The sequence below is a fragment of the Ammospiza caudacuta genome, chromosome Z (genome assembly GCF_027887145.1).
Source record: "Ammospiza caudacuta isolate bAmmCau1 chromosome Z, bAmmCau1.pri, whole genome shotgun sequence".
Lineage (NCBI taxonomy): Eukaryota > Metazoa > Chordata > Aves > Passeriformes > Passerellidae > Ammospiza > Ammospiza caudacuta.
Genome location: NC_080632.1, coordinates 16,136,431 through 16,163,625, shown reverse-complemented (window position 1 = coordinate 16,163,625; position 27,195 = coordinate 16,136,431). Strand labels below are relative to the sequence as shown.

General features: G+C 43.0%; 2 protein-coding genes across 4 annotated transcripts; one reads left to right on the top strand and one right to left on the bottom strand.

Annotated features, from left to right (window-relative positions):
• Positions 1-196: 196 nt before the first annotated feature.
• HSDL2 (hydroxysteroid dehydrogenase like 2) lies at positions 197-18,185 on the bottom strand. The gene is made up of 11 exons (XM_058823682.1): positions 18,134-18,185; positions 15,207-15,370; positions 14,699-14,797; positions 14,446-14,560; positions 9,792-9,895; positions 8,749-8,847; positions 3,662-3,856; positions 3,084-3,155; positions 1,534-1,722; positions 966-1,094; positions 197-501 (listed from the first exon to the last, which is right to left on the bottom strand). The coding sequence occupies exons 1-11, from the start codon at positions 18,148-18,150 to the stop codon at positions 389-391; spliced, it is 1,296 nt and encodes a 431-aa protein (XP_058679665.1). The 5' UTR covers positions 18,151-18,185; the 3' UTR covers positions 197-388.
• A 3,474-nt stretch (positions 18,186-21,659) lies between these two features.
• LOC131571470 (hydroxysteroid dehydrogenase-like protein 2) lies at positions 21,660-26,930 on the top strand. 3 transcript variants are annotated; one of them, XR_009275947.1, is made up of 5 exons: positions 21,660-21,910; positions 22,350-22,478; positions 22,721-22,839; positions 24,325-24,519; positions 25,259-26,930. XR_009275947.1 is itself a non-coding variant. In XM_058824193.1 (4 exons), the coding sequence occupies exons 1-4, from the start codon at positions 21,808-21,810 to the stop codon at positions 24,364-24,366; spliced, it is 393 nt and encodes a 130-aa protein (XP_058680176.1). In that variant the 5' UTR covers positions 21,660-21,807; the 3' UTR covers positions 24,367-24,530. The 3 variants fall into 3 exon arrangements, 2 of the variants coding, with proteins under 2 accessions (XP_058680176.1, XP_058680177.1); XM_058824193.1 differs by lacking the exon at positions 25,259-26,930 and having other exon boundaries at positions 24,325-24,530; XM_058824194.1 differs by lacking the exons at positions 22,721-22,839; positions 25,259-26,930 and having other exon boundaries at positions 24,325-24,545.
• The last annotated feature ends 265 nt before the right edge of the window (positions 26,931-27,195 follow it).

The window sequence follows — 27,195 nt, the reverse complement described above, 5'->3', positions numbered from 1 at the left end:
TACATTACTTCTACTACTAAGCCGGCTTAGTTAATTTGGCATAGCACTTGTAGCACTGATCTGCAGGGTGACATTTGCTCAACCCACCTTTTCCATGGGATATATGTGCAAAATCAACTACAAGGGAAAAAACTCACTTCAGATGTCCTACACTGACCCAGAGGAGCAGAAATAAAGAAAACACCTGGAAACTAAGTGCATTCTTGAGACAGAATTAGTTTAATCATGGACATCTTTTGAATGAGATTGAGTTATTTCTTCTATAAAAACCTCACATTTTATCAGTATTATACAGTATTATACTGCATCAGAAAAACAAGGCCAAAAAATTTAAAACAGCATTGCAGTTATATATGAAAGGCCAGTGTTGTGCTAGTATGGTTTCCCCTCACAGTTTAGAATTAAGCTGTGAAAGCATCTTCTCAAGTTTTATTGCTAGTGCCATGTTTCCTTTAATCCTTAATCTTCCAGTCATGAAGGCCAGAGTTGGCTTTAATTTACCTAGAAAGAAGAAAGAGAATCATCAGAATATCAAAGGAAAAAGCCTTTGCACAGGATAACGTAACGCCACCACAGTGAAACCTTAGCATCTATACTGCTACCAAGTCCTCCTGGTACGAGCAGGGCACATTTAGGAGACGCTGCTCAGACATGTGCAGAGCACAAGCCCAATGCATTGACTGGTTCTCTCTGAAGATACACTGGCTGCTAAAATGTCGGTACCTGGTTAATAAAAGCAGTGTAACTTTTTGCACTCTTCCTGTTCACAGGATGCAGGAGTGCAGAAAAATCCAAGCAGTTCTTGCCTGCACTCTCCCCAGAGCCACAAAAAGCTGAAAGCTCCTCCAATCCCAGATCACAGAGCGAGAAGCCTCTCTACTCCCCTGTCAGCAGAGGCTTTTCTGGGACAGCTTTTCTGGCTCTCCCGGTACCTGTGGCCCTCGACAAAGGCCTTTGTCCCTCACCTGTGAACATCTTCACAAAGTCGGCACTCGACATGCTCATGACCACATCAGCTGTCACGGGAGCCTTTCCGAAGCCAGCGCTCCCACCCTTGGTCTTCAGGTCAATATACCAAGTGCCTCCACCATCGCCTGGACAGAGAGCGAAGCGCGGTGAGAAGGCAGCAAAGCAAGCGCTGCCGTGCCCTCCCTCTCTGTCGCCCCGCCAGACGCCCGCGGCCTCGTGCGTTTGCAGCGGCTCCGTGGCAGCCCTCACGCTGGCGGGGCTCTGCAAGGAGTCACCTCTTGTCCCCCGTGACGCCCCAAGCGCCGCGGGCTGGGGCCGCGGGCAGGAGAGCCCAGAGGCCGCGCTCTGCTCCCAGAGCCGCCGGCAGCTGGCGCTTCTGCCGTGGCCCCGAGAGCGCCCCGAGCGCGGCCACAGCAGCGCCCGGGGCTGCTCCAGCGGGCCTGCGGCACCAGCGTCACAGGAACTGAACAGGAGCCCGCCTGCTTCGGGACCAGCTTCAAAGCGTTTCTGTCTGAAAACACCGGGACCTTTTGCCAGGCAAGGCTGCACAAGCGGTAGGCTTACCAGAGAGCTCAAACTGAAAGACACCCTGAGTACTTCTCACGTACTCCTCAGTCACTGCCCCTTGAATAACTCGGAACGTCTCTGCAACAGGACCCGATGGCATGGCTGCAGCAGATTCTGTCTTTGCCTTGGCCGCATCTGCTCCTTCCTGCTGGGATCTGCTTAATTTCTTCTCCTCTTTGGCAGCACCTATGAGAAAGATTACTTTTCTCTTTCAAATGCAAAGCACTTTAAAAGTGTATGTGGAACCATAAGCAGAGAACTCCATTTGAAAGGATTTAAGCTTCAAAGTAGGGAAAGTGGTTCTTTTACTATTTCAGTATTAACACTGATAAAGGATAATTTCTCCACCAGGAATCTCAATAGGTGTACATTGCTAAATGTTATTCTGTGATAAATTTTGATTCCTGACAGAGCAAAAGAAAAGCAAAAATAAAACCACAGCAAAATTCTAATTTTGACTGCTTACAGGTCATTACAGCCATTCACACAATAGTTTTCTAATGTAATCCATATACGACTACACAACATTAAAAATAAAAAATCATTGTCTTTAATGGCCATTGCTTTCATCTCAAAATACTTCTGTCTTGTCTATCTTTTAAAGAACATGCATATTTTTACAAATTCTTCTGCAATAGCTTCTAAGGTGGAAATAAATTTACTGCTTTGATCAGTGGCTTACTTCACCCCAATGAGCATGCACATTTAGAAATAAACGAAAGCTTCTGCAATTTACAAAGCCAATCAAGTGGAACAGCCCCTTAAAATGCTCTTGAAAGTCTCTTAGGTATCCTCAGTATCAAAAATACTTAGATCTGTTCTGTGAATCCCTACAGAATAACCTGCACTGGCAGCCCAAGGAACTAACACCATCTGTCCCTGGCAGAACGGTCCTAGTGTGACTGCTCAAGGAGTATTTCCAGAAAGGAACACTTCCAAGCTTGCCTCCTCTACCCTGGCTTTATCCCTATTTTGAAATTCCTATAAAAGCAGTTCAGCATTCTTAGTTGCCCTTCAGCTTGACATAAACCAATTCTGAAAAAGAAAAAGCAATGCTTTTCTTTAAAAAATTCTACATTTCACCCAACAGCTATTTTAAATGTGCAAATTGTGCACGTTTCATGTAAGGAGCCATGGAGGATTTTTGTCATATTCTTTTGTATAAATGAGCAAGGCAAAGGAGATATTCCCACAAAATATGCTGTTTCCGCAAAATATGCTGTTTGCAGTCTAATTTCTTTTTCCAGCAATACTTACCTGTGACCTCCCTACTACCACAATTCAGATGATTAAAAAAGAATTCTTCAAAATAATGCACTGACTTTACACCATGGAAATCCTGCAAGAGGTATGATTTTTTCCCCCAGTTTTAACTACATAGTCATTTCCATAGATCTTACTCTTCAAATGAGAAAATGTTTTTTGCTAAAAAAGCTTGGCTGGAGTCCAAATTCATAGGGGAAAAAAGAAAAACAGAGAGCATTCATTATTGTGACTTGAAATTAATTATGGAAATTATGGACTTGTACACACAGTGCTTTCCCTACCATATCCTTCTTGGTTCATAGTTGTAGTGTCAATTTCAACATCTAAGAAGAAGTCAGGCATCAGAGGGTGACCTAAGAGGGAGGAAAAATGTATTAATAGATCCAAGTAAATCAGATTTGCACAGTAAGAATCCATTTCATCTGAAACTACAGTCAAGTAGTACTGTATCTCAGTTAAAATCTGAAGGAAAAATGTGGCATGAAGTAACATGTTTAGAATTTTTTTCATTTAAAATCTGCCCTAGAAGGCTTCTAAGGTTGCAATGAAGAACATTGGAGAAGAAAAACAACAAAAAAATCTATCTCATTAGCTGTTAAATAGTAATATATACATCTACAGTGCCAGTAGGTTTTCTTCTCATTAAAGAATTTCTTAATTTAATTTAATAGACATTTAATTATTAAACTCTCAGTGGATCCATATGGCCTTTCTGCTAAGGAATGTTCTCAAAGCTGAGGCAAAGCAACATTTTTATAAACCAATTTAAGAACTCTAAGAAACAAAAGTGTATTAATATTCTCCATATAGTCTTCCCTCCTTCTTGAATTTATTTCTCACCTTTAAAAGATGTCTTTACCTGGTGCAATTGCATAAACATCAAAATCCTTAACTCCTTCTTCTCTCAGCAAAACTTCATCAATAATGAAGTTCCCAGTGAAAGTTTTTGGTTTTGTCAAAATGCAATATGCAGCATCTGCCAGGATGTCCGTTTTCCTGCACTGTTTTTCTATTCCAGCTCCTCCCAGCATATCCATAGCAGCTGTATGTATGGCTAGAAAGTTTAGAGGGCAAGAAAACAAAGCTTTAACACTGATGACATAGAATTCTCATTTCTTTCACAGGTAAACAAACTTTACCTTCCTTTCAGGCAAAAGGAAACTCTAGAAGACAGAAGCTGTGAAATACTTCCAACCAATAAATAATTCTTTACAAGCAACAGTAAAAATCCATGAAACTATCACAGGAATCAAAAATGCCAGAACATTTCCTGACAGTCACCTCCCTCTATGTATTTGTCAGCCCACCAGTTTTCCACTAGTTGTTCAGGACATGAAAAACTAACAGGACAACAGTTTTCCTGAAAGTGAATGTATGACACATCAGTTATGAAGAGGAATTAGCTTTGGTGATTATCACACTCAAAGTCTTGATGCTTAATTTTAGTCTTTTCGATAACTCCCATGAGCTACTAAAGTGCTTCTCCTAAGTTAATAAACCAAATAACAAAACCCTCACATGACTTGTTCAGTATTTCACAGAAAGGCTGTGTTAGACCTAAGAATGAAATCCACATCTCCTAGGCTTCTGATTCTTTTATTAAGCAATTCTGGTACTTCTGTGCCATTCTACTAGTCTTCTTTACATTTCTCTCATTGGATCTACTAAAACTGTGGCACGCTGCTCTCTAAGTCTGTGATTTGCTCTTGCAGGCTGAAGTATCCATTCCATTTTTTTTCTTTCTATTCCATGGAAAAGCTATTGGGTTGCAGCTTTTGACATTTGCCATCTTACTGTTTTTCCCTCATATGTTCTGCTTCATTAGTTTTTCCCATCTGCTGTTTAAAACTCAACACTCTGCCCTCAAGTTTTGAGGCAGATTCACAAACCCTTTCCTACATATCAGGCCAGAACACAGAACATCAGGGAAGCAGAAGGATAAATCTTGAAGGATAAATTTTTGTCTCCCTTGCAGTGCTTCCATTCCACACAAAGTAACAGCAATTTTGGTACAGAAATGATCACAACATTCCGTAAATAGCAAAAAAAATAGGCACTGGGCAGGACACATGTGTCTGAACTGGATCATTCATTCACCTTTTAAAGTACATACTGGGAAAAAGGACCAAAATCTTAAGCACTGGCCTGAGAGCTCCTGTCCAAGTGTACCCTAGGAGAGTGCAGACGTGTGTAGATGTCCCTACTGACTACATTACATTAGTTTTCTGTGATGAGAATTAGCTTCTAGGTTTCATTTACTGTTAAGCAACCTCAGTTTGCTTTTTTTTTTTTTCAAATCAATTGAACTGCTACAAACACACAACTAAATAAAAAGTGACAATAAATATACTGCAGATACATGTAGGTCTACCTAGGTCATTTTCTCATCTTTAAGGAAATCAATAAATTTGCCTTTTTTTTGTCTTCTGAAGTGATATATGCCCAGCAAGATTTATTTTTTTTAATAGCTACCAACAGTGCAGAGAATATTTTTGTCAAATACTATGATGAAATGTATCAAGTTCTCTTAACTCAAATATATTTATTCTGAGGATTCATTAAGCTGGCCACTTTCCCTGTCCCACAGGTCTGTCACTTCTCTGTTACTGTTAACTATTATTCTTCTGAGCACAGTCACCCTATCTGCATAGATTGAAGCAAAGAGGTTTCAAACAGTACTGCCTCGTAGTCTGGTTGCACATTATTATATTCATTTCATATAAAGGATGCAGGTTTGCCTCTAATGCACATCAATAGACTTCCAGTTCTGTCCCAGGACACCTGTAGTATTCCTCTGCTCTCTTGGTGATGGGACTGCCCCTTGCCCTTTTGACAGATGTCCTCTTTCACTTTTAGATAAATGGAGAACTCTGGCATTTTAGTACCAACATACTTTCATGTGTTTAAAGAATCAGATTAATGAACCGATCCTGGCATCCATACTAACACTGAGGGTAATCACATTTGTATGAGATGATAGTTGGCTCTTAAATTAAGAACTTTGCAACTGTATTTCAGATACCCTGGAAGTCTGTGACACTGCCTCTCTGGAGGCTCACAATAAGGAAGTTAACTTTATCACTTTCGGAAGATAAACCTTTCAAAAGCACATTTTTTTGTACTGGAGAATTCACACATTATGATCTTTTATACTTTATGTCACATCAGTTTTCATGGAGGCACCACTGAATGAGCAGGCATGATTTCTGCAAACAAAAAGCTCTGCTTGTATACCCTTGATTTTATAAAAAGCTTAATTACTTTTTTTTATTTCTTTGCAGCATCTCACATAGACTTTTTAAAAAAGCATTTATTAGAATATATACAGTTTTCATCTGTAAATTGAATCTTCCTGCACTTCCAAGCCTCATGTTCTGCAGGATCCTGTGGGGAACAAGTATCAGCTGCACTTTGTAACCAATAGCAGCTCCCAGAGTGTTCTCTTCTTACTTTAGCAGGTATGGGTATGTTACCAAGGACACAATGGAAATGTAATGCTCAAGAGAAAGATATAACTGTATTTGGTTTGGGTTTCCCACTTCCTCACATTAAGAATGTCAGATTTTATAGAAGCTTATTAACAGCACCAAAAATATTCTTTAATACCAGACGACATCTGAGACACAGGTACTACTACTGATTCTTGGAGTGCTGCAGCGTAAGACAAAACTATAAAGAAATAGTGTATTCAACTATGCGATGCAAGACTTAATGTAACCTGCTTATAAAGTTAGCTGCCCCTCTGAAAAAGTTTCCATTGTGGAAAGGGTGGAGAAATTCTCACAGGTTCATTTTTCCCTTGCCATTATTTTTCAGGTCAAATTATTCAGGTGGGCAGGAGAAACAGCCATGTTGCAAAATAAATACCTATTATAACCAGCTGGTCTCTGCAGAAAAAAATTCTTTAGCTTTTAACAGGACCCATAAAGCCACTGACTCATTTCCACAATAGTAGTCGATGTTTTTCCAGCACATCCAGAATAAGAAAGCTGTGGAGGATCCACATAATCTGTCTATACAGCATATGAAGTGTGTACTTACAAGACACAGGCAATCTTGTAACACCCTTTTTATGAAAAAATAAGTTAAATTGGTAGTCTGCAGTTTCATGTCTCTCCATCTGAATGAGATCATCTGAATTAATTCCTTTACAATCCCTAACTTTCATAGAAAATATACATTGTTAAATCAGTCAATGACCAAAAACCATACAACGGTAGGTAGAAGGTCACCTCTGTTAATGAGAAACCAAGTTACTCCCACTTACTGGATTCTGAGGGGATATAAAACCCATTTAACAGTGCCATTTTAAAGACAAGACAAAGGGGATGGGTGGGATCTAGGGAGCTAAAGACCAAGAATCAGGTTTCATGGTTCTATTCCAAATGACATAGATACTGAGAAATCTCCATGGAAAATTTTTTGAGGTTTTCCCGGGGCATTCAAGAAGCAAGTATGTGGAAACAAGTGCACATTTCTTTTAACTGCCTCAGAAACAAAAAAAATACAACACAGACTTGAAACCTGAAAGGTGAACTTTGACTCCACCACAAGGCAATCCATATTTTGAAGTTATGCATGTAGTTGCCTTCAGTATATCACAAATGAAGACCTTTTGTCTTCAGAATAGTACAGGTTTTGTGATGATGTAATTATCGTGAATGATATAATTAAAATTTTAAAAGTCTATCCCTTACAAAAAAATTTCTGTGGGTTGAACTCACAGAGTGAGCAGGACTATGGGACATCCATTTACTGGAAGCATTTAAGATGCAAGCATCCAGACCAATGAAAAAGGACCAAGTCTGTCAGGCACACCAACCCAACTGTTCAACTGATGATCAGCTACAGTATTCAAGCACAGAAATTTGGCTGATTTTGTCTGAAATAGTTAAGTTTTTCTCACATTTCTCACCTTAGAGAAAGTAGATCAGAGAGTTACAGTTCCCACTAAAGGTTGAAAGGGGCTTGCAATTCCTAACAGCAGAACGTTGAAAAGTGTCTGTGTACAAACACTTCTTAAACAGGAGCACCATCCTCAGAAGAGGATCTTGGTTCATATTTTTATCTCCTCTTCCTTCTTCCTTCCTTGCACTTGTTAAGGAAATAAACACTGTTGTAATGTTTTCTAACACAATGACTGGGCGCACACCACTAAGGGGCAGGATTACCCTCTGTATGGTATTGATTTTAACACTCTGTATAATTTCTGCCCATAAATGTATCTGGGGAAAGAGACTGGCCTCCTTGGCAAACAGCTGGCCAAACCTCCAACAGCAGTCCTTATCCTCACTGACCCACACAAAGCAAATTGAAGCTAATACAACATGGGAGCATTGAGCTATTTTTCTTCCAGAGAGCTCTTTAATTTCTTGTCATTTGCAATCAGATGGTTCTGTGAAAAGCTCTTCACAGAACTGCACCGTGCCAAAACTTCTAGGAATAGGCCTTTTAAAAATTATTTCCGCATGTACAGAGGTATCTGTCTTGTCAGTAAGCTCCTGCTGTCTAACTAGCAAGGAATTCTAAAAAGTACTACATACACAGATGTTCAATACCCACTCATTAAAGCATACAATTATTTTTGTGATTCTGTCCAAACCAAAACACTGGCTGCATCAGAAAAAGCACAGGCAAGCCAAACACCACACACATGCTTCAACTGTGTGGTTTTAAACTAGATGAAGATGAGTTTAGATCAAAGTGACAACAGTCTAGTGAGAACTACAATGAAAACCAGAACCCATGCAGGATGAAGAAATAAAAGAACTGCTCATAACATATATAAAAGAACACAACATATATAAAAGAAGATAACACATAAAAGAACTGCTTGAATCTATTCCAGAAGAAGTCTGAAGTATATTCAGTGTCAATAAAATAAGCTTTAGCAGAAAAAATACAGAAAGTCAGTATTTCAGTAATACTAAAGAAAAATAAAAATACCTGTTTTAGGCCATAAAGCATTGACAGCAACTTCTCCTCTAAATTCTTCTGCCATTCCCAAGACACACATGGACATCCCATATTTAGAAATGGTATAAGCTAAGACAAGAAGTGAAAAAATAGAAAAGTTTAGACTCTATGTAAAATCTAATTTTAATTATAAGAGGAATATAAAACAAATAATTGGCTCATATGGAAAATTCAGAGCTTTCAGAAAAAAATAGCACTTTCCTAGAGTTAAAATCTCTCCCTTCTACCTGCTATCTCCATCAGCTATAAACTGTAGTCTGTCATCTTTTCACTGCAAACAAAATGAAAACTTTGGCATGTTCTGCCAAAAAGAAAGCTGAAGCCTACCTGCATGGTGGATTTTGTCATGCTTTTTATGCAGGCTACACTGACAAGAGTGATCAATTTTTTTTAAGATGCCTAAGGCATAGCAGCTGTTAAGAACCAAACTAGAATCCTATAGACAAAAAAAGTGGGGAACAGGAGTTCTATATCCTTGTTACCTGTCTACTTTGAGAATGGAAACTTGGGAAAAGAACTGGAACTTGCTGGAGTTTAACATGACAAATGTCCAAAATGGAAAGGGTTTACTACAGTTTTAAAATGAGCAACACTAATTTCAACACAATATGGAGCTCTTTTTCCATCTCAAAATAATTTCTGTATTAAAAGATAACACTGAGCTTTATCCATACTAAAAAAACCAGGAAGATGAATCAGTAAGAAAATACATTTTGGGTTTCTGTCTCTATTTGGAGCAGAAAATATGTAATCCTAACAATTCCCATAGAAAAATCACAGACTTACCCTGAAAACAAAAAGCATGGATGATGCCTTGAAACCTGCCCTACATTTTCCCACAAAACAATTTCTTGTAGGTCAGGTACAAAATGCTGTGAGGAACCATTAGTGCCAGTCTGTATGCAGTGCTAAGGATATAAGATCTGGCATTCTGCACTAGCACTACTGCACACTTCACCAGGTACTTACTTGTTTCTCACAAAATACCAACAAAGGCTCTGAAAGCTACTCACCACAATGATTTTTGAACCACATGGGATTCAAATTCATCGGTGGACTAAGGTTCAGGATATGGGGGTTCTTACTCTTCCTCAAGTGGGGAAGACATGCTTTAGACCTAAAAGATAGATTCAGACAAATCAGTCACCTCTTATTTTATGGAACACCTATAATTACAGTAAAAACAATACTAGTAGACCAGTATTTTCACAACAGACCAAGACAAAGCCTCTTCTCATATCAAGTATTTAACTGATGTAAAGAACAACAACAAAAAAAAACCTGTCAAAGATCACTAATCTCAGGCCTAGTACTCATTCCTGCAAACTGGACCACATTCTCAAATCAGTGCATCAGTTTTGACTGAAGCTAATTTTCCAGATACTCAGAAGCCATAATCTCCTTATAATAGTTCTGGTAGTGGCAACAAAACACTCTAAGGCAACAATGAAAATTAACAGTGTAGAGCATCATGTAGTCATAAAAATATTTTCTTCTGACCCCATACTTATTTCTTCTTTAAAACCATATTGAAGAAATAATACGGCATAGCAGAATGCTATTACAAATATTCCAAAGAAAACTGAAACCCTATTCTCTTTTAAGAGATTTCTACTTTGAATTCACACATCTCTGTAAATTGGAACTTCTGCTTTACAGAAACTGTCTTTTGACTTCACTTCTAGCACTAGGGCACATGTTTATATTTTATCTCTGCTTGAGAATTTTTAATCAAGCTTCACAGGGTGAAAACATCACCACATTAGTGACCAACAGTTCAAAAATTCCAACAGGACCCACGCAGACTCTCAGCCACAAAGGGAACAACTTCACCACCTTCAATAGCAAAATCACCATAGTAGTAGTAAAGTAAATGATTTACCACCTCCTTAACTGTCTTGGGTCTCATTTCTTTTCAGTGGAAGGTTCACTAACAGATGCCTCAATTTCTTAATGCATAGGAACCAAGAAACTTAGCTGCCATAATTGAAGCTTGGTACAATAAATCCCATGACTCAATTGCAGCCATTGATTGCTACAGCCTGATCAGAAGGGACAAGGGAGAAAGGAGGGATGGAGGGGTTGCCCTCTACTTCAAGAAGTGCATTGAGTGTGATGAGCCATCTCTGAAGAACAACCTGTGAACAACAACAATGAGCAGGTAAAAGCCTGTGGGTAAGAAACAGAGACTGAGGCAACAAAGGGAATCATGTGGTTGGTGTCACTACAGGTCCCTGAGCAAGAGTAGCCTATTGATGAGACCGTCTTGCTCCAGCTACAGGAAGGATCATACTTATGTACTCTTGTCCTGCTGGAAGACTTCAGACACCCCAGTGTCTGAAGGAAAAGTAGCAAAACAAACTGTAGGCAACCCAAGAGATTCCTGGAATTCATGGAGCGTAACTCCTTGATCCAGGTAAAAACCCTACCAGAAGGGATGCCATTCTGGACCTGATGGTCACAAACCTAAGTGAGCTAATCAGGGACATCATGACAGGAGACAGCCTGGGCTGCAGTGATCATGCACTGATGGACTTCACAGTTTGGAGGGAAATGGGTCAGGCAAAGAGCAAAGTCAGGGCCCAGAGCTTCAGAAGAGCAAAATTCCAGTTCTTCAATGAGTTAGCCAGCAGGAACCCTTGTAACGCTGCCTTCAGAAACAAGGGAGCAGAACAGAACTGGCAGATCTTTAAGGACACCTTCCACAGAGCACAAGAGCTAGTGACCCAATGGCAAAGAAATTGGCAAGGAAGGCAAGAGACTGGAATAGAAGAGTACAAGAACTGCTGGTCAAATTAAAGGACAAGAAACAAATGCATAGCCAGTGGAGACAGGGAAAAAGTATCCTGTGAAGAATATACAGACTTGTACACATTTGGGGTGAGGAAAGCTAAAGTGAAACTGGAACTGAACTTTACAAGGGATGCAAAGAATAACAAAAAGGGCTTCTACAGATCTGTCAGTCACCAAAGGAAAGCAAAGAAAATGTATACACATACACCCTGGGATAAGCAAGGCTGGAACATTGGTAGCGACTAATGCAAGAAGGCTGAGGGGCTCAACTTTTTTGCCTCAGTCTTCAATGGCAACTTCTCTTCCCACACCTGTTAAGTAGATGGACAGAAGGATGGGGATTTGGAGAGCAAAGTGTTTCCCACTTTAAGTGAAGATGAGGACTCTGACCATGAGGAGCCTGAACATACACAAGTCCTTGGGGCCTGATGACACGCACCTCACAGTCCTGAGAGAATAGTTTGCCAAGCCACTCCCTACATTTGAAAAATTGTGGAATCAGGTGAAGACCCAAGTGTCTGGAAAAGGGGAAACATACCAATGTTTAAAAAGGGTGGACAGGAGAACCCCGGCAACTACTAACCTGTCAGCCTCACCTCCGTGCCTGGGAAGATCTTGGAACAGATCCTCCTAGAATCAGGAGGTGATCCTAGGACAGGGAAGTGATTTGGGACAGTCAGAAGGTCTTCATCAGGGGCAAGTCCTCCCTGATCAACCAAAAGGCTTTCTACGAGAGAAGGACTACACCAGAGGTCAAGGGTAGCACTACAGGTGTCATTTAGTCTGTATAGCTTTAGAGAAGGTTCCTCATAACATCCTTTTATGTAACTCGAGGAGAGAAGATTTAATGGGCAGACTGTTCAGTGGATAAAAAATTGGTTGGACAGTGGCATCCAGAGCGTAGTGGTCATTGGATCAGAACCCTGATGGATATCAGTGACAGGAGGTGTCTCTCATGGGTGGGTATTGGGACCAGTGTTAGTCCATGTCTCCATCAATGACACATGAAGAGATCAAGAGCACCCTCAGCAAATTTGCAGATGATCCCAAACTGAGTGGTGCTGTAGACACCACTAAAGGTCAGGATGCCATCCAGAGGAGCCTGGACAAGTTTGAGATGTGAGCACATGGGGATCTCATGAGGTTTAACAAGACCAAAAACAGGTGCTGCACCTGGGTCAGGACACTCCCAGTATCAGCACAGGCTGGGGGATGAATGGATGGCTTTAAATTGAAAGAGGGTGGGTTGAGATTAGATATTAGGAAGAAATTCTTTACTCTGAGAGTGGTAAGGCATTGGAACATGTTGCCTAAGAAACTGTAGATTCCCCACCCATTGAAGTGTTCAAGGTCAGGCTGGATAGGCTCAGAGCAACCTGGTATATGGGAGATACCTCTGCTTATGGTGGGGGCTTGGAAGCAGACAGTTTTAAGGTCTCTTCCAGCCCTTGGAAGTAGAAAATGTTTTAAGCTTTCTTTCAGCCCAATCCATTCCACGATTTAACAATTCCATGATCCTATGTCAACAGGTATACTCTGTAAGCTGGGGAATCTTTCCTAGTACCACTTCTACACAGGCAAAAAATCCACACCTTTTTTTATAAGCTATTGAAATTTTCTGAACATTAAACTGAAAGTAGGTCTCTACAAATTACAATCAGATTTAACATACAAAGCAATGAGAAAAAAGGGCAAAAATGCTTCACTAGGTTTTCTCAAAATGCTTCACTAGGTTTTCTCAATTGAGAATTACAAAAACAATGACAAAGACCATTCCCTTGAGAGGCACTGATTTTTCTTATGCTTTTCCCCTTCCAGCACACAGAACCTGATTTTTAATCTTTTCAAGGTAGAACAGGACTAAAAATACAGTTTAAGAATTCCCCATTAATTTGGAATAGCTAGATGTAACATCAAGAAAATCACTGCTGCTATTGGATGGGGAGGAGAAGATGGAACTTGCTACAGCAATACAGTTGAATCCATTCAGCAATTTATGAAGAGCTGGGAACCAGACTGATCTGCAGAAAGGAGAATGACAATCAATCTGTTCTAGACAGGAGGACTGGACTAGATAACCTTTCAAGGTGCCTTCTAATCCAAACTATTCTACAATTCTGTGGTGATACTTTGATACAAAGCTTTCTGATCACACCAAGCAACATCTGGATTTAGAGAATCTCCATCATCTTATGGGCTTTTTTATAAACCCTGTGAAAATCCAAGTCTTCATTTTAAGACTGATTTAAATGACATCCTGAAAATGTAATGATGATTCAACCTGCTAAATCCACCTCCTAGCATGTGCAAAATAAGGAACCCAGGAATTGTGAAATCAAATCTTAGTATGTTCATTTAAATAAACAATAGAATTGATAAGCTGAAAATAGGAGGAGAACACTTTGGATCATGAAGTTACAAGTTCAACATTTCTCTTTTAAGTATGGTGAGTTTTACAACATTTCTCAAGATGAGAAAGAAGCTTATGAGAAGAAAACTGACAAGTAAGATATTGACTTGATGTATGCAAAAATGTAGTCATTTTGCTTGAAATGAAACAGCACCAACATTTAACAAAGCCAAGCTGGAGCTTCATTTGAAACAAATTACTTTTTTCTTCCTACATGCATGGAAGGGCTTGTGAACATTTAATGACTTCAGTAATAACGTTTCTGTTTACTCCAACTAGCAAATAATTCTTGGAAATATTAATTCAAATCAGTTGACCAATAACTGAGCAATTTCCTGTGAGTACATGCAAATATCTGCACTCAAATTCTAGGACAGCAAGACAGCTACAGAATTTCTCAGAAAAACTGAAATAACATCATGCATTCTGTTACAATTGCTTTGCTTCCTTCTCTCAGCACTTACGTAAGATAGGTTCCTCGTACATTGACATCCATCATGAGATTGACCTTCTTCGTTGCTGTTTCCAAAGTGCCCGTCAAAGAGATGGCGCTTGCATTATTCACCAAAATATCAATCCCTGGTTTTAAAGTAAGCCATTTCACATTAGCATTTAAAGAAAAAAAAAAAAAAAAATGAGTAAGGCAGGCAGTTCTTTTTCCTCTTTGTTTGAACAATCTGCCTGTTAATGCCTGCCTTCCCCCACACCTTAACTTACCTCCAAAAGTCTTAACAGCTTTCTCCACGGCATTAATGATTTGCTGTTCTTCTCTCACATTAACAATGCATGGCAAAGCCTTTCCTCCAGCTGCTTCAACTGCACAATTAAAAAATTAAACATTTAAAAATTTGCTCTCAGATGGGACAACTAACATAACCTTCTGAGAACCTCTCAAGCAATGACAACTTCAAGATGGCACTGAAAATCACACTCTCACATTGTGACCTTTTAACACATCATATGAGGAACAGGGAAGCCAAAACAGTATCTTAGCACTGCAAATGTTTATTTCATACATCTCAAGTAGCATAGCATTTTTACATTTATATATATACATCCATCTTCATTACTGTAGCATTACAGCATTCCTGGGAGGCAAGAGAAGCACTAAGCATAATTTAGTAAAGGTGAACTCGAACTAAGAGTCTATGCATTTTTCCACTCAGGTACAGTAATTAAGCAAGGGTATACACTCAGCCAAGCACCTTCACTTGTTACAACTTACTTTCTTGTGCAGCAGTGTAGATAGTCCCTGGAAGAGTAGGATGGGGCTCAGCTGTCTTGGCAGCTATCACAATGTTGGCACCGTCCTTGGCAGCTTTCAAAGCAATGGCCTTGCCAATGCCCCGGCTCGCTCCTGTGATGAAGAGAGTGCATCCTGCCAGTTTCCTAAAGGTGAAGGGGAAAGTGGACAGTAAAGAAGAGAAGAATAAAGCAGAAGCTGTTAATCATTTGACTTTTATCAGACTCTAAGGGCAAACGTAATTAGGACAGTCTCCCAGCCAGAAAAACGCCTTCATCCTTTTACTAAGAAAACAGCCCAAAGAACACAAAAGGGATGGTTACAGCTACAGAGAAGTGCACTGATGTAAGACCACATCCCAAGTTTGCAAACACTACAAAGAAAGTTACCCAGTTACATTTCTCCCTTTTTGTAAAAAGATCCAACACACTGTATCACAACAGAGCTGCTATGTTCTCAGCAATGGAAAAGAAGTAATTTGTAAAAAGAAAATGCCAGTTTCCAACAAGACAACACACCTACACAGATCTCTGAATTCTATTAATCACAATGCTCTAAATACAAAAAACTGATGTCTCAATGGGGTATAAAGTCTGGAATCACAGCACCATATGCAAATGCCAGAAGCTTTATTTTCAGAAATGGCAATTTTTCTCTTAAATTTTTCTCCATACTCAACAGCTTCCCAGTAACTGTGTGTAGTCCAGTGGATCCTCCCATAAACAGGTCCAATCAACTGAGAGAAACTATCAAGTTTTAAAGCTTAAGAAGGATGTCTGGCTAACACAGTATCCCTGATTTTTTGGAAAGACAAATATCAACTCCACAAACATATTCAATGATAAAGTCTTTTAGACAACAGGTTTGCATATGAAGGAATGTGTGTTTCAGTGCTTTACATAAGGGTCATGTTTCTTTATGTAACACTGTAGCAAAACGCAGGAGGTTCAGGATTTTAACTTCAGTTGAAGAATTCATATAAACTATGTGCAACAGCAACGTCAATTTTTGCTTGCATCACAAAAGTCACACCATAAATGTTACAAAAGCTTACACTCTGAGATTCCATTAATTTTCCTTTCACACTGGGCCAAACTTAGTATTGTTTCTCCCCATCCAGTTTCAGGTATGTTTTTCTCCTCTAATCTGAGCACATCTATCACTTAAATGCTCTCTAGGAGGATGTTTGCTTTCAAAAGGCAGAAAATTGGAATGGGGCAGAAAGGGGGAGACACCTCTTCCCCTGAAGCGGCAAGGCTAGGTAGGCATCTACAGGATCTCAGAAAGTCAACCATGTCCAGAAGATGTCATTTCAAACAGCTTTTATCTGCAAAATCTTAGAGTCTTAGAAAGGCACAGGAAGAAAAATATCTAAACAGAAGAGTGAACCACAAAAATCTACTGATATGAACTCAGTCACACAGTGAGGAAAGTTAAACTGTGGAATACATAGTCAAAGTGTAAAAGTCAGTGAAGTAAGGTCAGAACCTAGTTTCTACCTCCTTCAACCAATCAATATGAGGTCAGCATAATTCACCTTAGTCAGAGAAGAGGCAAATGGACCCCCTGGCAGAGGGGTCCAGCAGGAGGCAGCTCTGGAGGAGAAAAGAGCAGAGAAAACGTGATAGGGCTTTAAGCCCTGCCTGCGGCTGGAGTGATCTACTCAGGAAGACAAGAAAGTGTACCAGAGACTAGCAGGACTATGCAGGGAAATTAGCTCCCAAGAAAAGTGTCATACAGGGAGTGGGTGCAAAGACAGGCCACAAAGAAGGAATTAGAAACACTGCCAGGGCACATTGGGGTGGTGCCAGTAAAATCAAAGTTCGCCTGCAGCAGAAGTCTGTGAAGGACATCAAAAGCTCAGAGACTTCTGCTACACTGGTAGGGATAGCAGGGCCTTTGCTTAAGAGAGTGGGTGAATGCAAGTCTTTCAACATGGTCATAGTATTTTTGCTTCATATTTAAGACATGATGCCATGATCTGAATGCATGTGCAAATGACAGGTAAAAAACTAGTTGGTTAGTCAGGGTCAGAGGGTGGTGCTTAGTTAGTCATATTCGCAAGACTAAGGATTTCTTTCTTAATTCACTTAGCAGCCCAGTAGTTTAAAGTTCATAAAGCACATCTGCCTGGCTAAAATATCTTATGACCTGTATTGTGAAGGTCACATCTGCATCACTTCCATTAAGAGCTGAATTCTGCTAATAAGACAGAAAACATCAAAATCACATCTGTGCCCTACAATCTTGGAAAACAAGATCGGTTCCTTTCCCACCACAGATGACTGCCAATAAAGACCTTCAGGTCACATCAGGGACACTTTTAATGACTTACACAGATGCTAGGAATTTAATAATCCTCTTTATAACACACAGGAACTAATAATAACTTATCTTCCCAGCTGTTATCTGAAAAGCCAAAAGGCAGAAAACACCTCTAAATTAAGATCCTATACAGGAAGAAAATTGGCTGCCAGGTACGACAGTAGTAGAAGACTATAATACTAAACAACAATAACAAAAATAATAACAAAAATAGCAACAACAACAATACTAATAGTAATAAGCAATTATACTTTAATAAAAATGTTCCATATGAAATTACTGATACACTGCCTAATTTACATTAAACTCCTCCAGTAACTGCTTCCCTTGCATAAGGCACCGTTCAAGTCCCCTGTACGACCCGCACTGCTCGTCCTAGGGCTCCGGTGCTGCCGGGGCCCCTCGGACACGCGTGTCCTCCGCCACAGCTCCTCGCCCTCGGCCGCTGCGAGTCCCGCTCGCCCCGCACGGCGACAGCGCTCAGGGTGTCCCGCGAACCCCAGCGGCCCCGGCCGCAGCCCGCCCGCCCCGAGAGCCCCTGGCGGGCGGCGCAGCCCCGTCCCGGCGTGGCGGGGACACCTTACCCGGTGTTGGGCAGCATGGCGGCGCGGGCAGCCGGGCAGGGCCGGGCCGGGCCGGGCCGGGGCAGGGGCAGGGGCAGGTCCGGGGCCGCTCCGCTGCGCAGCCGCCGCGGCCGCTCGGGGCGGGGCCGGGACCAGGGCCGGGACCAGGGCCGGGGCCGCTCGGCCGCCGGGCCCTGCCGTTCTGCCCGGGGGCTGGGGCACAGCGCGGGTGCCAGGCTCGGGCTGCGAGCTCACCTGAGACTGGAGAAAGGCCTATGCGGGATGAAGAGTGGATCTGGACGGCTTTCCGTATCCTTTCGTTCTCCCGTCGTATGAAACTTTGCTTTGGTCTCCTGCCAATTGCACTCAAATCACTGGAGCTTTGCCTCCATCTCATCTTCTGGAGTGCTGTGTCCAGTTCGGGGCTCCTCAGGACAAGAGAGACAGGGAGATACTGCAGTCAGTGAGGTGGGGGAGCACTAAGGCGATTTGGGGCCTGGAGCCCTTCTCTTCTGAGGGCAGACTGCCGGAGCTGGGCCTGTTAGTCCAGAGATGAGTGCGAGGGGATCTCCTTAATGCATATGCGTATCTCTAAGCTGGATGCCAAGACCGTGGTGCCAGACTCTTTTCAGTGGCGCCTAGAGACAGAATAAGGAGCAGTGGCCATAAACTAAACTACAAGAATTCCACTGAAACATGACAACTTCTTTGTGTTGAGGGTGGCACAGCACTGGAACAGGCTGCCCTAGGGGGCTGTGTCATCTCCTCTAGGTCACTGTGCCTTGACAGGGCGGTTGGAGTAGATAATCTCCAAAAGTCCCTTGCAACTCTAATGATTTTGTGACTCCCGGTTTATTAGATAGCCTGAAGTAGGATCCTGTGTCTTTGTTCACCCAGCCACACCTATCCTGTCCTTCATCCTTTCCACTAGTACCTCTCTTATTTCACAATAACTTCAAGGTCATCCCTCTCCTCTGTGCCCTGCATGTATAACTTTTCCTTGTCCTCCTTCTGTTACCCAGTGAAGACTCTGACTTCCTCCCGTGCTTGCCATGCTGACCACCTGTTACTGTGGTTAGCAAATCTTCCACCAGGTTCCACCTTTGGCTTGTCTTTCCTCCTTCAGCTCTCACAGAGATTCTGTGCAGCACCTTGAGAAGGCTTCAGGTTTCACAGAGAGCTGATGGCAGAAGGGGAAATCACCTGGTAGATCTGAACCTGCTGGAAGAATTGTGACAGATGGTTTTACTGACTTCAACAAAAATCAAAGTGAGCCCTGAGCAGATGAACTAGCCTGTGTATTAATATAATGGTGGTTGTTGGTTCCCTTCACTGCAGTTCACAGTGTTGCAGGGCTGCAGACTCCTGCATGACTGAGGTGAGAGCAGGCTAAAGGGGCCAGGGGCTGTCTGAGCACTTTGTAACCTCCATAACATCTCCCATACCACCTGCTTTGCCAGGGCTGACATCCAGCACAGATGGAAGTGATAGTGCTTTGCTAAGATCTTCAGGCATGCTTTTCCTTCATTCTCCCTGCAGCCACTCAGCCCAAATGACCAATGCACGGCTTGACTGCGTTGGTCATTTGGCATACCCAGGCTGTAAGCCTCATGCCTGCGGTGTTCTCCATGGAAGTGAGCCGTAGTGTCTGTGTGTAGAGAGCTGCCTTTCGTCTACGTTCACAGGCACCTGCAGGAGAAACACCTGGGCATCACGGTTCAGCCATCTTCCCCTTGAGTGTTTGTTTTGTTTCCTGGTTTGGTTTTTTTTCTCTCTCTCCAGGATGTAATAGGGGAACTCAAGTGATGGGGCTTTTTGCTGTATCAGGAGGGTCAGTTTGCCTCCTGGAAGGCTTTTTTTAAGCATGAGGGGCAGAAGGCATTGAACAGGCACTGCAGAAGGTGGAAGGCTTGAGCACTGAGTTTCAGCTCACCCTGCCTCACTTCAGGTGCTGAGCAGGGAAACACGGGTTTACCATGGGCTGAGCACCCTTGTGTCTGTGCTTGCAGTCCTGTGCTCTGCTCTCTACACTGCAGAAACCCCACGGTCCTGGGGGGCAGGGGGAGGACACCCCTCTGCTCTCCCAAGTGCCCTTCCCTCCGATGGTGCAGCATTCACCCGGAGTTGGCTGCTGACCCCGCGGCTACTCGCAGGAGAACGTGGAGCGCCCTTTCCTTTCAGAACGACTCCTTTAATGTCGGTGTTGGCCATGGGCCTTTGCCTTGCGCAAGGCCGCCGTGCCCCGGCTGTGCCCGCTGTCCCTGCGCTCTCGGCTCTGCCGCTGCCTCCCTGCGCCGGCTGCGCCTCCGTGCGGGCCCCCGGCCGGGCTGAGCCGGCTGCAGCCCGGGAGGGCCGGGGAACTGCGGCAGTGCGGAAGGAGGTGGCGAGCAAGGTGCTAGCGAGCACTGTCAGCTGGGCCCCGAGTGTCCTGGCGACAGTGAGGTGATCTTTCAGGCTCGCAATCGGCTCTGAAAACACCGTCATGTGTGCAAAAATGTTTTGGGGTTTTTTTTCAGAAAAGCATTGCTTTTGCTCTTTCAGAATTGGTTTATGTCAAGCTGAAGGGCAACTAAGAATGCTGAACTGCTTTTATAGGAGTTTCAAAATAGGGATAAGGCCAGAGCAGAGGAGGCAAGCTTGGAAGTGTTCCTTTCTGGTGGAAATACTCCTTGACCGGTCACTCTAGGACTGTTCTGCCAGGGACAGATGGTGTTAGTTCCTTGGGCTCCTAGTGTTGGTTATTCTGTAGGCATTCACAGAACAGACCTAAGTATTTTTGATATTGAGGATACCTAAGAGACTTTCAACAGCATTTTAAGGGGCTCTTCTGCTTGATTGGCTTTGTAAATTGCTAAAGCTTTCCTTTATTGGAAGAGCTTTTCTTTAGTGTTAAATGTGCATGTTCACTGGGATAAAGTAAAATGCTGTTCAAGTTGATGTGCTTAAACAGAATTCTCTGTATTTTATGTAGAATTCTCTAGATCTTTAGCTCTGAGTCTTGAAACAGAATTCCCTGTCCCTTCCTTTGATCTCTGATCCAGATGGAAGTTGATGGTATCATTCTCTCCTTTAACCCCTCTTTTAAATGCAAAATGATGTTATCAGGTGGGTTAAGCAGATGTTGCTCTATGTTTATGGAAAGCTTTTGTATTTTATGACTTGCCTGGCAATTGTCTGAGAAGATGACATCTTCTTGGACACTCAACCTGAAGTTCTGCACGTCCCGAACTGAACTTTGCTGGGGTCTGAGTAGGGGACATCTCCCCAAACGACCAGCAGGGACCACTAGAGACCCCCGAGGAGGCCTACGCAGGTGCAGTGACACTGCATAGGGTTGCACAAATTAAGCAATTATGCAGTAGGCAGGGATAACTGTGTATTAGATAGGCAGGTTTATGTAGATTTCAGTGTGTGAATTCTCTCACATTTTAATCCTTGATTGGCTTGATTTGTGGAAAATATCTGCTTTGCATCTCGGGCACAATAAACATCTCCTTTCTAAACCCTTTGTCCATGTTTAGAGAGTTCTGAAAGTTGGCAATAGAAGCAGTAAATGATTTACAGTTTAGAAGCCTTTGCAGAAGAATTAATTTATTGGAGGTGCTGCCCAGGCATTCAAAGAGGAGAAGAAATTAAGCAGATCCCAGCAGGAAGGAGCAGATGCGGCCAAGGCAAAGACAGAATCTGCTGCAGCCATGCCATCGGGTCCTGTTGCAGAGACGTTCCGAGTTATTCAAGGGGCAGTGACTGAGGAGTACGTGAGAAGTACTCAGGGTGTCTTTCAGTTTGAGCTCTCTGGTAAGCCTACCGCTTGTGCAGCCTTGCCTGGCAAAAGGTCCCGGTGTTTTCAGACAGAAACGCTTTGAAGCTGGTCCCGAAGCAGGCGGGCTCCTGTTCAGTTCCTGTGACGCTGGTGCCGCAGGCCCGCTGGAGCAGCCCCGGGCGCTGCTGTGGCCGCGCTCGGGGCGCTCTCGGGGCCACGGCAGAAGCGCCAGCTGCCGGCGGCTCTGGGAGCAGAGCGCGGCCTCTGGGCTCTCCTGCCCGCGGCCCCAGCCCGCGGCGCTTGGGGCGTCACGGGGGACAAGAGGTGACTCCTTGCAGAGCCCCGCCAGCGTGAGGGCTGCCACGGAGCCGCTGCAAACGCACGAGGCCGCGGGCGTCTGGCGGGGCGACAGAGAGGGAGGGCACGGCAGCGCTTGCTTTGCTGCCTTCTCACCGCGCTTCGCTCTCTGTCCAGGCGATGGTGGAGGCACTTGGTATATTGACCTGAAGACCAAGGGTGGGAGCGCTGGCTTCGGAAAGGCTCCCGTGACAGCTGATGTGGTCATGAGCATGTCGAGTGCCGACTTTGTGAAGATGTTCACAGGTGAGGGACAAAGGCCTTTGTCGAGGGCCACAGGTACCGGGAGAGCCAGAAAAGCTGTCCCAGAAAAGCCTCTGCTGACAGGGGAGTAGAGAGGCTTCTCGCTCTGTGATCTGGGATTGGAGGAGCTTTCAGCTTTTTGTGGCTCTGGGGAGAGTGCAGGCAAGAACTGCTTGGATTTTTCTGCACTCCTGCATCCTGTGAACAGGAAGAGTGCAAAAAGTTACACTGCTTTTATTAACCAGGTACCGACATTTTAGCAGCCAGTGTATCTTCAGAGAGAACCAGTCAATGCATTGGGCTTGTGCTCTGCACGTCTGAGCAGCGTCTCCTAAATGTGCCCTGCTCGTACCAGGAAGAGCTGGTAGGAAAATAACCTGATTTGTTTCATCTCCCCTGAGAGATTGGAGCCATATGGTCTTTTCTTAGTTAAATCAGTCATAATCTAATAATTTCATTAAGTAACAGGATATTGCATCTGATGTAATTTGCTCCTCTTGCAGGAGTGTTTTCTCATTCCAGAGAATGTATTTACTGATTAAGTAGTGTTGGACAGAAGACAATGTCAGAACTTTCATAATGTTAAAAATGCTACACTTCTTTTTAAGTGTGATTTCCACAAGTATCACTATTCAAAACAGCTCAAAACCTTTTTTAACACACTTCAAAATGGAGTCAGAAGAGAACAGATTAATAATGAAAAAAAAAGTTATCCATTAAGTTAATAATTGTAATCAAGTCCTCAGAAATGTTTTTACAGATGACTTGAAAAGTAAATTCTACTTCAATTAATCCACCTCCTCCTTTACTGCAAAGTGATTCAATATTGTAAAATAGCTTTAGATACAGATATACAGAAATTCTTTGTTAGATTCAGATATTGGAAGTGTGTGGGATTTAATCACAGATTCTGATTTAGCATTTTTACCACGTGGATAAAACTAGGAAGTATATTCCAAAACAGAATTTCTAAATTCACTCAAAAACCCTACTCTAGGGATATTACTGTTTCCTGTGCATGGCCTCTATCCAGATCATTCTAATTTTCTGATGGTTCTGTTTTTTCATTTTAGATAAGCTAAAGCTATTCATGGCTTTCATGCCAGGAAATTCTAGTATTAAAGGTGATATGATCCTAACACTGAGTCTGGAAAAGATGCTGCTATAGTTGAATTTTGAACACTAGCAGAATACTGGTCTTTCTTATGTAACTACAATGCTATTTTAAAACACCAGTCCTCATTTTTTGCTGATGCAGCTTAAGATAATAGACTTTGTAATTGCTAAAGAAATCACAACTCAAGTTGATTATAATACCCAAGAGCAAAAATGGCTTTTTAAAATAACTTTCTGTAAAGCTTCAAAAAACAATTATGTCCCAAAATTCCGGTGTTTCAAGAACAGATTTTTTAATTTTCACTTCTTTATTTTTTTCTGACTGCAGACTGTCCTGTGTCACTGTGAGATGCAAGCCTAAGAGACCTTTATTTCTTATCATGTTTTCTCTGATATCTAAGGAGATATGAGTTCTTATCCAATGATTAGGGGATGCACAGCATATTTCCTGTAAGAGCTGAAGTCAGCACTAACTTTTCCTCTCACTGGGGTCAAACAGTATTTTTCTGCCCTGTACTAGTTTCACAAAGCTTGTATGAATTGACCATCCCTATCAGATGTTATTTTAAAAGGCTAATGATCTTGAGATATTGAAAAGGTCCACTGTGCACTCTTAGGACAAGACCTACAATGGATGCTATAGTAGAGGAATTATTGCAGCTGTTTGTCTTCTGCAAAGGATTTTTGCATGAGGTCAAAAGTGTTTCTTTTTATTCTATTGCTCACTTCACAGATTTGGAGGCCCATAAAAATGAAATTACTAAAAAACTTGTAATTGTTTTGCTACTGTGAGTAACTGGAGAGAAAGTTACAGGTTTTTTGGGTGATGATGAATGGAGAGAAAGGCTCCAGGACGTGCATAAGAGAGACACGATCTGCAGGCTGCTGACACTGGTGAGCAGGACTGATGGCTCGTCGTACTGCAAAGGTAATGTGACCCTGGTGTGTTCAAAGGCTCTGTTGAGACGTCTTCCACCGGCTCAGTAGTTGCAGGTCTCCGCCGGGGCTGCGAGCAGGCCGTGCCAGCAGAGGGAGCAGGCAGCACACCGCAGCGGGGCTGCCTTGGGCACCTCGCCCTGCTGCCCGGCCTGCCGCAGGCTTGCTTAGGGGCTAGGCTCGCCAAGGTGCACCATGATCTTTTTCTGCTTAAAGCACGCGTCACATGTGGGATAGGGTGAGATAAGCAGGTTGCAGCAGCTTAAAAATCCGTGTCTGTGCCTTGCATCGTCTTACCTTCCTTCCCTCATTCCTGGTATAAAGTTCTTGCTCCAGAGCAGGAATGAGGTGTAAGGTGTGTACTTCTAGATGACAGAGCACCAGTAATTGTCATATTTATTTGAACCACTGAAATAATCAGTGAGAGTAATATTTTGGGGAGAGACTTGGTTTGGAAGAGTGTTAGCCTGAATGCTTAAAATCAAATGAATGATAAAAATCAAACCCAGTGAATCTTCATATAATGTCCATATAATGTCTATGTAATCCATATAGTCTGTATAATGGTGTCTTGCTTAATTAGTTCTATGCATCATTCTGTCCTAGAATAAGATGGTGCTTTGTATAGCAAAGTTAAGCTCTAATTGACTAAATAGCGCAAGCAATAATACATAGAGACAGTACCTTTTCCTGGGGTGGCCTGTAGCTCTGCTTCCCACCATTTCTACTAGGGGCTAAGAAGAAGACTTTGCCAGCTGTCTGGAGAGAGTATCATCACACCTCTTGAGACAGGTTTACCTGCACAGAATTTTATCAGTGTGGTCCAGACTTCAACTTGAAGTTACTGTAGGGGAAAAAGAACAGAAAGAAAAGGAAGTGCCAGACAAGTATCCAGCCAAGTAATGAAGCAATGTGGCCCCCAGAAGAGAGTCCTTTCCAGAGTCAGCAAGCAGTGAAGATGAGGAAAGTGACTATAATTATTGTTGTCAGGCTTTCTCCTCTGTCAACTCTGCTCTTGGCATTAGGAGCCAGCCAAGCTACCGCTTGGTTGTTCCTGTATATGATGCTGTCAGTGCTGACAGGATCACATTTAAGCAGTCACAGGTGGTGTGTGTCAGTCACTCCATTTGTGCATATTTATGGTTGGTAATGCTTACGGGTTATTTACATGATTATTATCTACTGTTCTATTTGCTAACTCTTGCTTTTCCCCTTAATACAAACTGAAATTACAAAACAGATAGGAAACCCAAGGGGAAGAAAGATGAGATTATTGGACTCTGAGTGTGGTGGTTTGACCAGAAAGAAGTGGGAATTCTGGGATGTTGTGGTCAAACCAATGGGTGCTTGGATTTTGATATTGGCACCTGGGGTAGCCAGTGGGTTTTAGGACACACCTCCGAGAACACCCAGGGGTTAAAAGCAGAGCTTCGGCGCTGGGAGGCTCTCTTGGGACTTCGAGGGAGGGAGGTCGGAGCTGTCCCCCGTTCAGCCGCTGCCGCTGGGCGGGGGAGGGGCAGCCATGCGGTAGGCCTGGGCCTGGACAGACATGGGAGTGAGGAGGCCCTGGAGGATGGAAGGGTGGAGGAAGAGCCCCAAGAGACATCGGACAGCCTTCCTCCCCCCCCCCCCCCGGAGACAGAGAGAGAGAGAGAGAGAGAGAGAGTGCAGCCTGTGTCGTTACCTTGAAATTCAGTAAATATGTGCTGGCAGCAGGCAGCCCAGCTGAGGAGATGGGGGGGGGGTGCAGCCAGGAGTCCAGACGCCTGGAGGAGTTTTTAACCCCTTTTGGACAATGAAAACCCTACAGAACATTAACCCTTCCTAGACGTGTGATAAGAGTGGAGGAGGACGAAGGAAATGAACCAGTGATGGGGGTCTGGACTGGAGAGAGAGAGAGTGAGAGATGTTGAAAGAAGGGAGAAGATGGAGTGGCATTTTTTGCTGGACTCTTTTGTGTAGCCATGGACAGAGCTATGTTTCCGTGAGATACAGAGACTGAGTCCAGGGGGAGAAATGTCCCAGTGCCAGAGAAGATTCAGTGTGGGTACCCCTCGGCCCCAGGGGGTATATAAAATATGGGGGGGACGGATGTCCCAAAGGTGAGAAGGTGAGATACTGTGTTTTTCTGGAACTGGACAAAGCATCCTTAAAAAAAGACGACCCTGGAAGCAGCCCTGATCCCTGTTCGGTGGTGAGAGCACCGGAACAAGGACGGAAGAGGCCACCACGACACACGGAAGGACTCCCTCTCCTCTTGAGGAGCTGAAAGTCTGAGCAATCTGAAGGGTGGTGTTGGACCTAGAATTGGTGATTTTGGAGGATGTATTGTATTGGGAATTTAGGGGGGAGGAGGAGGAGAGTGTTTTTGTGAGGTTTTCATTTTCCTTGGTTTTTTTTTCTTTTGTGTGTAGTTTAGTAATTGTTTGTGTGTAGCTTAGTTAATAAAATTTTCTTTATGTTAAGTTTGGAGCCTGCTTTGCTTATTCCTGGTCACATCTCACAGCAGACACTGGGGAGAAGGTGTACCCATGGGGCTCTGGCTTTGCCAGGCCCAAACCATAACACTGAGCAATTGCTTTCTATGAGAATCTACTGAGATTTGCAAGTGGAAGGCCAAGGCAATGGCACAGGAAGGAGAAGGGGGAAATACTGACACAGCAGCTTG